The following is a 14777-nucleotide window of genomic DNA, read 5'->3' on the forward strand; positions in this document are numbered from 1 at the left end:
TGTCCTGGAATACATTTGGTTGCAGATTCTTTGGAACGGCTGTAGCTTTGTCAATACCATAGAGCTTGCTCTCCATCACTCTCTTATGTGAAGTTCAAGATTGATTCACATCTCTAGCCACAGTTTGTTCATAGCTGCCTGCCTGGGCTGCAGAAAACTGACAGCCTTCACAAAGGACGTTGCTGTTGTTTCTGTGAGGTACCCTTGCTCGGAATCTTCACGAAGCATAATACCTTCCTTAAGAATAAAGGAAAGTCCCTTCTGACTAGATGAGTGAATGGATGACAGAAGCATATTCTAAGCATAGTCTCTTTATTGTGGGCAGAACTGCCATTTACTGTCATTTAGCTGAAGATGATGAAGTTTATAGGAATTACGTCAAAATCTAGATTAATTGGTCATGGTTTTATCTTTTGGAATATCTAGACAAGTTCTCTGAAAATGATAACAAAAATGCCTTGGAGAGTTGATCTGCAGGAAGGCTGAGCTTCATCTGCGCTACTCAGAGCTCTTCCGAGTCTCTTTGCCTTGGTACAGCAGCAGCTCATGGCCAAAGGGAACCTACCACTCAAATAGAATGGCAGCCAAAAAGCCAACTGGGCCTGATCATCAGAAGTGTTGAGCTTTTAGATGTGGTGTCTGTGAAGTCACACAGGCCCTGAGAGTTGTGATGTCTGTGTCCAAATAAGGGAGCATCTATTCAAGATTGAATTGGGCGTAAGTGTACTAACAGAAGCTGGAATTAGAGCTCTTTAGTTTCTTGCAGGCACCAAATGTTATCTGAACCTGAGATGACGGTGAATGACTCAGTTTCAGAGACAGAATCTATAAACCGCTGCCAAAACTGACTTTGAGCAGCACGTTTCTCTTCGGAGAATGCAGGAATGAACCTGGCAATGTTTCACGCCGCCTTCTTCCTGCTCCAGGAGGCAGGGATTCCTTTGTCCCACGCTTCCCCACGCACCAGGAGCTCTTTCCAACAGCAGCGGAGCTGAGGAGCAGCGGCGCTGGGCGCGTTAAGCACCACGGACAGAGGCAGCTGCCGCCCCACGCGTTGCTGCAGGGATGGCGGCCGTGGCTGCGGCGCCCTGGGGGTCGTGCTGACACGGAGGGTCCTGCAGAGCCTTGTGTAGCACGAGAGGGGCAGCACCTGCTGAAGTATCTGGATAATATCTGTACCAAAACTGATAGACAAAACAGCGCCCTGGATCTACCTGTATGTCTCTGTAGTTGATGTTCCCGAGACCTGTATGGGACCAGAGCTGAGCGGCCTTGGCTGTAGCTGCCGTAAAGAGTAGCAGCAGGAGCCGAGCACTCAAACTAAGGATTGTTTTCGCTTGAATTTTCTGAAAATGCGAGTTTAAAGAGCCAAGGTGCCCCAGCCGCTTGAGAAACCACTCGAAGATAAACAGATGAATGGGACTTCCTATCAATTACGCTCTCACTGATCCCCTGAAAAGGCAATGAACGCCAAACTTGGGGTGGGGGAAGAAAGAAGGCAGAGGAAAATGCTACTAACATACATTGCGTTTGCAGTTTTAACTAAGAAGCTTCACTGACTCTTAGCATTACTTCCTGAAGGGGAATTTTCTTAAAGATACAATCAACAGAACCAAATGACTTTGAATTCACAATTTTTCCTGTTCTACCTGCTTATTTTTGCATGACACATACATCCCAGCTCATGAAGAATTACATTATCTTCTGAAGCATTCCCCTACTTATGTGAATTCTGTGCTTTGTTTTTTGTCCCCAGGTTAAAGACACAGTTTGCAAATCCTCTCTGAAGCAGTCTGGGTGCATTTTGGTTATACCAGCCTCTCTCTGATCCTTGGCTGCAGACATTGTGCACGTGTGCATTTCGGAGATGAAGGATTTTGTCAGGACTTGGAAAAAAAAAATCAGAGAACGAGGCGGGAAATGAAACTAACCTGTCTGTTATCAGGTGTCAGTACTCCAGTAATGAAAAAACGCAGTGATGCTTTTCACACCTTTCATCTGCAAGGGGAAGCAGTCAGCCGCCCCCGGCGCCACGTCAAGGGCATCCCTGCTGCGTGCGCTTCCTACCCCGCAGACAGACCTGGGCTGAGGAACCAAGAAGAAAATGACAAATAATTCACCTGGTTTCAGAGAACTGTCAGTGGGCAGGAGAGCAATGGGCTCAGAGAACACTGCTGCTGCTAGGATGATAATTGCATAGCCATGCCAGCACGCAGCCCTGCTCTGAGGGCACCGAATGCCCCTTTGGTCCATACGGACAAGTGTTGGCAGCTCAGCCTGCAGGAGGGGAGGTGGGTTTGCAGCCTTCCTGGGCAGCAGTGGTTTGGGAGGGGGGGTAGAAGGGGAGGGGAGTTCTGCTCCCACTGCCATGGCTTTGGTGAATGTTTTTAGGACTGAGAATCTGCCTTGGGTTGAGGTCTTCATGGTGCAGCACCCAAGGAAAGTACTGGGAATCACAGAATCATTAAGGCTGGGAAAGGCTGCTAAGATCATCTCGCCCATCCATCAACCCATCACCACCACCACCTCTGCACCACGTCCTGCATCACGAGCAGAGCTTAGTTTTGGTTTATTGGCACTTAGATGGCAAGGTGACACATTCATTAGGAGAAAAATGGCCTGAAAGCCAGCCCTGTATGAGCAGCCTTCGTTCTGAGTGGGGTTTATATTGGCAGTGGAAAACCAATGCTCCCAACACTTCCTTTGGTTCTGTGTTTGGGGATCCAAAATGCTTTGTGCATTTCACACTACTAAAAACTAGAACACACAAAAAAAAGATGCAGTTGTCTACAAATAAATACCACAAACGAGCCCAACAAAAATAGATGATGCTTTCAAAAGTTTAATAATTTAATGTCACCGTATAGCTTCGTTAGCAGCAAAATGTCACAGCAAATATCACATCTCATCTATTTCAGTATGACGGTTTATTTACCAACCACGTCGGCAGCCTGCCAGGAGGCAGCGCTTCTGGTCTCTGCTCATTGCAAGGTTACACCTTTGGGAAACCTGGTGCAGGTTGCAAACTGTCCTTCCTCTGGCTGCATCCTGCTCCAAGTAACTGGGATCGTGCTGAAAGCCGGTGCTACTGTGGCCCCTGGAGCACAACTCACCTTCCAGCTGCAGGGCAGCTGCAGCCACCCCCAGCAGACAGCCTGAAATCCTCCGTTTGTAAACTCAACCACTGATGGAAGAGATACCGTATGTGCTGATGCTCCATATTATACAGTGACCCACATTCGGGGCTTTTTTTTTCACGTTATAGAATGTTTTATTTCAGTTCTCCACCATTTTCTAAAATTAAGGAGCCTCAAAAATGGCCTCAAAAAAATGTCGTGGCTGCTCCGAGGATTTCTTTGAGTGTTTGGATGTTATTGGAAATGAGAAGACGGTGATTGACGCTGTCTAAAATCAAGGCCTCAAAGTCACAGAAGAGACAGGCCGCTGCTCCTAAACCTCATGTCACCCCCTGCGCCCAATGAATTGCAGCACTGTTTCTTAATGACAACCCATCGTGTCCCTCCAGAAGAGCTATTGCTCAGTGCAGGTGGGACTGACACAGGGATGCTGCGTCCCAGCCTGGGCCGGCACCCACAGCACTGGCAGATGGCACAAGGCTGCTGCTCTGAACAGAAGGGCGCAGACTCGGCCCACCTGAAATCACACTGCCAGAGCCAGGAGCAAGCAGGGGATGCCCCCAGGGGAGATGCACTCTCTAAAATCAGATTTAGCTTCTGGCAGTGCCTGACTCCTTCCATTGGGTCCTTGAGCCCATCCACTGCCACCAGTGCTGCTCCGTGCCTGCAGCACCGCCCTGCTTGGCCATGCGGGTGCTCCAATTCTGCCTGGGATAGGTTGCAGGGTTGCACTGAATGTGCAGCCACCCTGCTGTCCTCTGTTGTCACCATCCAGAGGCACCATTATGGAAAAGTCCGACCGTGCCACCCAGAGTTTGTACTCATTGCCCATCTCTCCAATTCATGGGGCAAGGCAAGGATTAAGCACCACCCAAATCAACCTAGAACAACTTTGTGGAGTTAGAAACAAGAGGCAGCAGCAGCATTTTGCATGCTTTCCATTTCAGAATGATGTTTTCCAATGCATGCTTGGCCCCAGGCTCATGTCCATGAGGTGAGGGATCTGGAGCACAAGTCTTATGAGGAGCAGCTGAAGGAGCTGGGATTGTTCAGTCTGGAGAAGAGGAGGCTCAGGGGAGACCTCATTGCACTCTACAACTTCCTGAAGGGAGGCTGTGGTGCAAAAGGGTCTGGCCTCTTCTCCCAGGCAAATAGTAGGACCCAAGGAAACGGCCAGAAGTTGTACCAGAGGAGGTTTAGGTTGGATATTAGGAGAAACTTTTTCTCTCAAGGGGTGGTCAGGCACTGGAATGGCTGCCCAGGGAGGTGGTGGAGGCGCCGTCCCTGGTAGCATTCAAGAGGTGCCTGGATGAGGAGCTACGAGAGATGGTTTAGTGCTTGTGGCACTGATAGGAATGGGAGGGGGGTTGGACTGGATGATCTTGCAGGTCGTTTCCAACCTTGTGATTCTGTGATTCTGTGATTCATGCTGCCCTAGCAGCAGCAGCTCCCCAGCTGCTGTGCTTGGGGCACAGCCCTCATGAGAAGGAGATGCAACTCAGCTGGTCCCACTCTGCACCCTCGTGACCCTGGGGATGCCATGGTCAGATCACAGCCTGATGTGCCTGTGTGCCCCCAGCTCTGGGGATGAGCAGAGGGAGCACAGCCAGCACCGAGCACTGCGCATCTGAACGCTTCCTTCAGCGCTGTGTGACCACTGCAAGTGAATGCCTAGACCAGCCAAGGATGAGCGCTCTTTCTCTCCCAGACCTCGCCAGGTTCTGAGCTCCCTTCCCTCACACCCCCCAGCCCAGAATCCCCCCAGCTCTGCCCCACTTCTCAGAACCGGACTCCACTTTCGAGCTCTTGTTCTCCACCCACACGAGCCCAATCGGTACGTCAGCTTTTCCCATCATCGAGTTCACGTTACCATATCAATATTTGAAGGAATGATTTTATCTGCCCTAGGGTGGGTGACACACGCTCCCCACGCAGGTCTGTGGGTGCAGAGACATCCATGCCCCACAACGCCACATCCCCAAGGCACCCGGACCCCAACAGCCGACCCCATCCGCTGGGATGCTGGCTCCTGCACCTGCTCAACAGAGCTGAGAGCTTCTCCTGCAGGAAATGGCTTTGGGGTGGATGCACAGATAGACACAGCTCTGTATGCACCCCAGCTGCATCTCCTCCCTCCAGCGCCTGCAGTGGTTGTGCCCAACTCTCCCTGTTTTGAGGGAAATTCAATGGCTGGAAATGATGTCCTCCTTCCATCAGCTGCCAGGAGAGCAGTGATCGCAGTTGTCACAGTGATGGAATGCTCCACCTCTTCTCTGCCTCTGCATCGTCTGGACATCCAGTGTAGAAACAAGGCATTACAATGGGATGGAGTTTGAAACTCAGTGCTGGGATGGACCACGCAGCACTTGACTGTAGTGAGCATTAAAAAAGCTAGGAATAAAACCTAGTGAAAAGGGAAATTTTTGACTGCAGCCTGGTCCCCAGGCATGGGCACTGTAGAGCTGCCCCTGCAGGACAGGGTACGTGGTGCAGAGCTGAGCCAGACCTCGCTGAAACCCCAACACCCACACGCCACAAAACTCCCTCCGCTGCCTCTTCCTTTACATGCAAGAGCAATTTTTTTTCTTTCTTTGCAGATATTTAACATCTTGATAAAAATCTTGAGGTTTTCTTTCCTTGCAAATCTGATCTGGACTACTTTAGCTCAGGGCTCTGCTGCCTTTATGGCCAAGTGCTGTGAATTCTTCCTGGCTCTGGATTCTCCTACCTCTCTCCATCTGCAGCTGTTCATTGCCCCTTCTCCGAGGCGCTGTGCTGATCCTCACGATGCCCACTGCCACCAGCAATTGTGGGCTCATCCATGGGGTCACCCCTGGGGACACACATGGCAGTGAGGTCCCTGTGCCAGTGGTTGGAGTGCCCACAGAAGCAGTGCTCTTCACTGCCCCGTTCCCAAACACATGGGAGGGAAATACACCAGCATGCAAGCAATCACACAGGGTTGTGCCAAATCCCATGGCAGGAGGGCCCACCAATGCATCCGTCTGCACATGTCCACAGTGGGTCCTCCTGTGCTCCTCTTTGCCTTTTCTATGAACAAGGGAAGGAAAGCTTTGCGTCGTGAGCCCATTGCCCAGCTTTGTTTCACCCCACCGCTGTTGCTCACGTTCATGGCATTCATGGCACACGGTGCGGGGCTGCGCCGGGATCCTGCATTGCCAAGCAGAAATTCTAGACTTCCCATTTCAGTATCTCTGAATCTATCAATAAGGTGATTAAAATCTGCACGGTAGGGGAATAGCACATAAAGTTGGTTAAGGGCAAAAAGTCTTTGCTGTCACCGTTACATAATCCCTTCTTTGGGGAGCAGGGCCCTGCTGCCCACTCAACAGCACAGGAAGAACCTATATTTGGTATCGGATGGGATGATGCTGCTGGGTCGGTGCTATAAAATCACGTCCTGCCAGCAGTGAAGCACTGAAGCCCTCAGAGCAAGCCAGGTGGCAGAGCCAGGATGCACCGCACACTGAAGGCTGCCCTTGCTCTCCTCTGTCTGGCAGAGCTGATTGCCTCCACACCGCTGCCAACGAGCTCCTTGCCCAAGCTGAAGCTGTCGGACATCACCCGAGGCATCCAGCAGCTCAACAGAGGAGAGCAGGTAAGGAGCAGAGAGCTCATGGCTTTTCCTCACCAATGGCCGTTAGCTGGCACTACTGACTGAGCATTTCGAGCTGTTGGCAGCCAGTGCTGCCCTGTGCAAAACCCTGGCCCTCCTTTGGCATCCCCTCTCCCCATAGGGTGACATCTGGAGGGTGCAGCTCTTCCCCTTGCTGCTCAGCTGGGACAGGGCAGCTGACACACGGGCGCTGCTGAAGAAAGCTGCCAAATGCCGCAGCCCATGTGGAGCGCTGCTTGGGGTGGCCATAGGCAGCCGGTGGCAGGGATGTATAAGCAGAGCTGGGTGACGATGGCAGCACCTGGGGCCCATCGATGCCTCATCCCTGCACTGTGGGATGAAGACACTGCATCTCTGGGCAGCGGCTGGCAGGGCTCTGCAATTGACAGCTGCTCCTCACCAGCTGCTGCTTGGCTGTGGGTGGTGCCATGTGGGAGTGCAGCCTGCTAACTACAGCTCTTGCTTCTGTCACCTCCCCAGGTCCCCTGCAATGACACCAGAGTGGCACAGGTGGCTTTCACGGATCGGAAGGTAAAAGAAAATTTAGAGATATGTGGAAAACACGCTTTTATTTGATATAGCCATAACCAGCTGCCATCACTATGCACAGAACACAGAGCTCAGTTTGATACCCACAGAGTGGGTGAGATCTCCCTGCCCTATAACAAAAAGGGCTGGGCTGTTGCCCAGCACCCATGGGTGCCATTGCTGCCTCCACAGCACAGTGCAGCCAAGGGTTAGGAAGTTCCTGGGAGGACTCCCGCCAGCCTCGAGCATTCAGGTGGGCAGCACGGTGTGAAGCCAGTGCTGTGGTGCTGACATTCATGTTCATGTTCACAGCTGTTGGAGCAGGAACTGCTGTGCCAGGCTGCCACAGTGCTGGCCAAGGTGACCCGCTGCAAGAAGGACTACGAGCCCCTCATCACCAGTCTGCAGAGCCTGCATGGCCAGACGGTAAGCACAGGGCAGGGCGACGCCTTCATCCCCAGCAGCTCCAGCATCCCCAGCCCTGAGCACTGCACCCCACACAGCGGCATTGCAGCCATCCCTGTGTCTCATTCCGGGGCCTGCAGCCATTCCCACACTGCAGGATGGTTCATCATGGGGGGAAGATGCTGAATTAATCATAGAATCATTAAGATTAGAAATGAATGATCATCAAGTCCAACCCCAGCCCATCCCCACCGTGCCCACGTCCCCAGGTGCCACATCTCCACATTTCTATGCTTGCAGGAGTGTAGCTGGGTGTTTGTCCCCAGCCCCCCCAGGGCACCTCACCCCATGGCCATGAAATCCGGGGGGACAAATGCGATGCGGCCGCTTGCTTTTCCTGCTCCATTGGCTACAAACTGCTGAGCCCTGCTGTGTGTTCACATTTATGCTTCTCCTTCCCCAGAACTGCTCGCTGAGCACCGACAATGAGATCTACCTGCGGAACTTCTTGCCGGCACTGGGGAACTTCACCCAGGCTCTGTACCGGCGGATCTCAGCCACGGCTGCAAACTGAAGCCCTGCCCCACCGCCTCCACTCTGCGGCCCCCGCACTGGGAGATTGGTTCTACAGCTCTTCACAGTTCTGAGCTCTTCACTGCGTGCACTTCCCCAGCTCTGAACCCAAACCCAACTCAGTCCTAAATGCTCAGGAGCACCCTGGCCCTCGCTGCCCTCTATGGCAAAAGGAACGTCCCCATCCCCATCTCCATCCCTAATCTCATCCCATCCCATCCCAAGCTCCATCCCCATCTCCATCCCTAATCTCATCCCATCCCATCCCAAGCTCCATCCCCATCTCCATCCTCATACTCATCCCCATTCCAATCCCCATCTCCATCTCCATCATCTCCGTCTGCATCCCCATACTCATCTCCATCCCCCTCCTCACCCCATCTCCATCCCCATCTTCATCCCAATCCCACCCCAGCACCTCTCTGGCTGAGGCCAAGCTCTCTGCACCCCATAACCAAGTGCTGCCATGTGTCCCATGTGCAGGGGGACACCGGGGACACCGGGGACACGTGTCCCCTATCCTCAGTGCTGGGTATTCCCAAAGCAGCTATCAACACAGTTCTTTAACTCGTTCACCTCCCAATGCAGAGACAAGCAAAACCAAAACCAAATTATCTGCTTCCTGTTCCTCTAATGAGGGGAGGCTTCTCATCCTAACATGATCAAGATCTAGGCTGAGGCACAGCTCTGCACAGAGGCCCCACTGCAGTGCTCATGAGATCACAGCAGCAGCAGGGAGCAGGGAGGCAGCAGGGCCAGCAAGGTGCTTTAACTTTCAGCGTCTGTGTGCTTCTAAGTTATTGATAGCAATGTTAGGAGAGTCTGCAGGGCAGCTGGATCCAATGGCTGCTCACGGGCATCATGGTTCTAGAGATTATTTATTATGTTTTATTTAAATAACTTATTTTTTTACTGCACTATCTGAAGATTCAAGAAGTCCGGGCTGTGGAAGCAGTGTGCATTTCTTCAGCTCAGGCCCAAACGAAAGGGAAAAGACAGCGTTCAGATGCTTTGTTTTTAACTTATATGATAGTAATGCTGTGGAATACAGTCATATTTAAAATTCTGCTACCTCACTTCCAGGGAACCGTTAGTGCCTGATTAATTGCCTTTCCGCGACAACAAATGAATGTACGCTGATGGATAATTTATTATTCTTCTCTGTATTTAAAGTATTTGTATGATGTCAGAGTTAATATATTCAAACCATCCCATATTTGGATGTCAGTATTCTGTTTCTCGTTGGTGACTTTGCACTGATGTTGTAGAAATGTTATGCAATAAAGCACTTGTATGGGAATTGCTGAGTCCTGGCCTGCACCACTGATTGAGCACCTGGGGAAGGAGCCGCTCAGCCCTGGGAGTACAGGTGAAGGCAATGATTGGAAGGGATGGAGCCTGGCTCAGCCCCTCTTAGTCCTCATTTAAGGGCTGATGGCCAGTGGGGAAGGAGCTCTTGTTGGAGATCTCTGTTTTGTGGAGTCTTCCTGTGAGCCTAATTCTTTGAATGCAGGTGAGTTGTTTGGTTTTTTTTTTGTAATACCTTCCCATTGCAGCTATCTGAGGCTGGTCCTGCTGCCATTACAGCACTAACCAGGATCTCACTGCATGCTGCTGCTCCACCACTTTGCGCTGCCTTTCAGGTGCTGTTGGCACAGGGCTGGGGATGCTTGGGTGCTGACAGGGAGCAGGCCAACACTGATGCACGTGTGTAATGGGGGCCAGCTGCAGCCTTGGCATTGATTTAAGGATAAACCACAGCCCTTCCTTTGGGCCAGAGATTAAAGGGGGAAGTTAAGCTCTGTGGAGAAGGACCTGAGCATCCTGGTGGCCAACAGTGAGGTAGCAATATGCTCTCATGGCCAAGAAGGCTGCCAGTGTCCTGGTGGATAAAGGGTTAACGAACATTTGATGAATGCTGTCCAAGAGCCAGCAGTGTGCCCTGATGGCCAAGAAGGCCAGCAGTGTTCTGAGGCGCATCACAAAGTGCGTGGCCAGCAGGCAATGGAGGGTCTGCTCTGCTCTGCCCTGCGGAGGGCACATCTGGAGCACTGCACACAGTGTGAGGCTCCCAGCTGCAGGCAGATGGGGAGCTGCTGGAAAGAGCCCAGAGGAGGGTGCAGAGATGGGGGCCTGGAGCATCTCCTGATGGGGACAGACTGAGAGCCCTGGGGAGGGAGAGCCAAGAAGGGATCTGATCAGTATCTGAAGGGCATTAGGAGGGCAGGGCTGTGTTTGGTGGTAACCAGTGGCAGGATAAGGGGCAGTGGGAACAAACTGGAGCCCAGAGAGCTCCACCTGGACACAAAGGAGGAATTCCGTGCTGTGAGGTGGCAGAGCCCAGAGGCAGGGGGAGGGGATGACGACTCTCCAATGGAGTTGCTCACACCTGCCTGGATGCTGTTCTGTGCAGCTGCTGTAAGAAACCTGAGAGGTGATCTCCAGAGTTCTCTTCCAACTCCTACACGTCAGTGATTCTGAGCTGGTGGCTGTGCCACACTGTGAGGCCATGGAGACACCAGTGTTGGCATTCCTGGTAACCACAGTCCCCATGGTGTGGGATGCTTCCAGCCACACTGTGGAGGAGCAGCTGGCAGTGCTTCCATGGGAATGGCAGTGGGTTCATCCCTGCAGGATGAGAGCAGTGCAGGAGGAGAGAGGAGCAACCACATGCAGGTGTGTGCAAATTGGCCATCAATTAACACAGACTTGTGAGTAGAGATGGCAGGTCCCCAAAGCACTGAGGGCAGATGGATGGGATGGGGAAGGTCTGGAGATGAGGCCTGCAGCAGAGGTGGGCTGAGCTCGGGGAGCTTCCCAGGAGTACAGCTGGGCTCTGGGACCTCTGGCCCTGCAGGGCACAATGGGGCCACACTGTGGCCATAGGCAGCAGCACCATTGTTGCTGCATCCCACCCTCGGGAAGGGATGCAGGAGTCTGACCTGCCCTGCACCTTGCCCAGCACTCACTGATGTGGTTTTCCACAGTGATTCAGCTCAAGTAGCTCAAAGGTTACATTTTTCTGTTAATTTGGCATTTTTCTTTTAATCAACTCCAGTTCTAGAGCTTTCTACTGTGAGCACTGCAGAAAACACTGCCTGCTGCTGCCCCTCGGGATGCCCACCCTGTGCCACCCCGTCCCCTTCTCCCCTGCACTGTTGACATCTGAGCTGTCTGTGCCTGCAGGGAGCAGCACGGTGCTCCCCTTGCTGATCCCTCACAGAGGTTCCTTCTGAGTCAGCAGCACTGCCTTCAGCCGGGGCATAATTAGACAAACAAACTTACTCTGGCTGCTCCTGAATTAATGGAGAGCTCGCAGACTCTTATCAAGCATCTGATGGCAAGTTGCTATTTGAGTTAGAAAAATACCTATTAGTTATTACAAAACTCCGAAGTTTCCCAGCTCAGCTAATTTCTCAGCATTATTTCCTGCAGTGATGCCACCAGCGCCGGTGTTGTCACCTCCCAGGGTGGTGCCAGGGTGGGACGTGGCATCCCCGGCTCTGTGTCACTGGGGCAAAGCCATGAAGCCACATGTCCCCATGTCCTTGTGGGTGTCACAGGGCCTGAGAGACCGGGGAAGAGGTGGCTCTGGGATGAGCTCACTGTGGCCAGTCAGGACCTAAAGGGGCTGGGGGAAAGGAGGGGACAGACTCTTTAGGGTCTGTTGGGACAGGGCAAGAGGAAATTCTCTCTAATCAAAGAGGGGAGATCTAGATTGGCTACAAGGAAGAAGTTGTTTATGTAAAGGTGGTGAGGCGCTGGCTGGCCAGAGAAGCAGTGCTGCCCATCTTGCAGACAGCACAGGTCAGGCTGGGGGGCTCTGAGCACTGGCAGAGCTGGGGATGCTCGCTGTGGAGCGACTAAAAGTCACTCACAGGTTGCCTTTAGAGGTCCTTCCCAAACCAAGCTGTGATTCTATGTCTCTCAGCTCTGTCACTCCTCAGTGTCTCTCAGCTCCCTGCAGGTCAGGAGGTCCCGGTGCCCTGTGCTGACCCAGTGCTTTCTGTTTCTCCCTGTGCAGGTGGAGATAACGACCTAGACCAAACTGTGTGCACATCAAGGGTGCTTTGCATGATTTGGAGATAGTCAAATGACGGGAGAGGCGAGCGATGGAAGCACTCACAGGATATTTAGAGGAAAAAAAAGCAGCTTTGCTCTGTTATCTGCACGCGGTCGCATCTGCGGTCCTCAGTGCGGCTCACGGCGCCCGAACCCCATGGGGAGAGAAAGTCCTGGGATACGGAGAAATGAAGAAGCAAAAAGCTGCACGGACTTTTCTTTTTGCACCATCTGCCTCCTACCAGCGTTATCTGAACGGTGGAAATTTCCTACGTTGAAACGTAATGCGAGATCAGAAGAAAATCTTGACTTCTACAAAAAAGACCTGTTCTCCTAAATGGATATGAGCAACTTTGGAAAGTGCAGATAAGGGAAAAAAAAAATAAATCAATTTTTCCCTCCGTTTCAGCAATTTTAAAGCCATAAATTGAGATGTTTCACCCAGAAAAGCACAGACAGGTGTGCCATAGAGGCCATGAGCTCCTCGCTGCCCACCCTGCTGGCACTGCTGGTGCTGCTGGCCGGCCCCGGGGCTGTGTGCACACTGCGCTCACAGTCAGCAGTGCTGCTGAGGGAGAGCATCCGCATAGTGAAGGACATGCAGAAAGAGGTACGGAGCACAGCACTGGGCCAGGGGGGCTGAGCTGCACTGAGATCTCCATGCAGATGCAGACAGACGCACGGACTGCAGGTGTTGTTCATGCTGTTATCAATCTCCCTGAATTGTTCCTCTCTTCTCTTTCTCTCAAGGCTTCCTGTGGCAAGATGAACGTGACAGATATCTTTGAAGACAGTAAGGTAAGAGGAAAGCCAGATCAAGAGCTGGTAGAGGGGGCTGCGGGAGGTGCTGGGAGAGCAGGATGGAGTCTGCAGTGGGAGCTGCATGGGATGAGGAGCCTGCCAGTGCTGTGGGGTACCATTACCACTTGGGTTCTTCTACAGCCAAAAGGGCCACAGGGAGCACAGTGCTGAGCGTGTGCTTCAGCAGCACAGAACTCGTTTGTGCAGGGTTTTCAGAAAGGAAGAGAGGAACTTCTTCCTTTGCCTTGGAGCCCAGTGTCACTCTCAGACACCCACACTCACTGATGGTGCTGTGCCTCAGGCATCATTAGGTGTGCTATCCTTCTTTAGCCCTTTATCTGGAGGAAGGCTCTTCAGTTAGCAGAAGATTCGATGGCAGATAATAAAGCCTCTTTCTGCTCTCAGAATTGCTGCCTAAGGCGAGAGCCCAGCCCCAGAGTTCCTGTTTTCACAGAAAGGGCCCCCTGCAGGCACAAAGCAAGGAGCAGAGCTGGGTCCCTGGGCAGAGGGAGAAGGGAGCAGGGTTTGGGCAAGTGTCAGGCAGCTGCAGACTTGGGCCGGCTGCTTATTGGAGGCATTTGAGGTGCAAGCTGAAGAAACAGGAGCAGCAGCAGCTCCCACCTACCCACTGCATTTCCCAACACAGGCAGCATCAGGAAGGCAGCATTCTACCAGGAAAGCAACCGAATGATTTCCTCACCACTGTGGATGCTTTTCTTCTCTCCTCATCAGGGCTGAGGATTTGCAGAGCTGCATGAAGCCCAGGCCCAGAGCTGATGTGGCTGAGCTGCGCCTGGGGTCAGAGGAGGGGGGGAGGCTGAGCCACCTTCCCTTTAGACTAGAAATGCATTCTTTGTGCTGTTCTAACCCACTGAAAAGCTGAACAGAGCAGTCTCTTAAACAGCCACGTGCGTTTTCTTGCAGATGAAGAGCAGAACTGAGCTCTTGTGTGAAGCTTCCACAATTATCTGGGAGAGCCAGCACTGCCACAAGAACCTGCAGGGCCTCTTCCTCAACATGCGTCAGCTCCTGAATGCCAGCAGCACCCTCAAGGTAAGGCTCTGCCTGTCCCCAGGGCAGCTCACTGCCCTCAGCCCATGGCACCGCATGCAGGTGGATGCTCTGCTGCACCCTGGGGTTCTGCTGCTCACCAACAGCTCCATTTATTTGACACACACACACTCTGGGCACGTTGCTCAGCACTTTGCAGCCATGCGCTGCCCAGTTCTCCTCTCAGCCAAGTCTGTGTAGGAAAACCAGGGCACTGGGCCAACACCTTCACAGTCTGTTTTCCATTGCAGGCACCGTGTCCCATAGCAGCAGGCAACACTACTGCAATGGAGAAGTTCCTCAGGGACCTACATGGATTCCTCCAACGACTTGTAAAAGAGAATTTATTGTTTTCTTTTTAATTATTATATTTGATGCTGTATTTCCAAAGATTATTTATAATGATTCTTTAAATAAATATATATTTTTTTTTGAGTAAATTTGCTGACTGTTTCTAGAGGAAAGATGGGAGCAGATTTGCAGTGTAAGTTGATAGGAAACTGTGCTGGGGTGGTGAATAGGGTTCAGACTGCACTGGTACTAATGGAAGTGGACCTGCAAGGAGTGAATCTTTGCTTAGAAAC

At 52.2% G+C, this 14777-nt stretch overlaps 1 protein-coding gene across 1 annotated transcript; it reads left to right on the forward strand.

Moving 5' to 3' along the window:
• The first annotated feature begins 6612 nt into the window (after nt 1–6612).
• LOC125700323 (interleukin-4-like) lies at nt 6613–8281 on the forward strand. The gene is made up of 4 exons (XM_048960843.1): nt 6613–6756; nt 7255–7305; nt 7615–7728; nt 8171–8281. Exons 1-4 carry the CDS (start codon nt 6613–6615, stop codon nt 8279–8281), a joined length of 420 nt encoding a protein of 139 aa, XP_048816800.1.
• The last annotated feature ends 6496 nt before the right edge of the window (nt 8282–14777 follow it).

The sequence above is a fragment of the Lagopus muta genome, chromosome 14 (genome assembly GCF_023343835.1).
Source record: "Lagopus muta isolate bLagMut1 chromosome 14, bLagMut1 primary, whole genome shotgun sequence".
Taxonomy (NCBI): Eukaryota; Metazoa; Chordata; class Aves; order Galliformes; family Phasianidae; genus Lagopus; species Lagopus muta.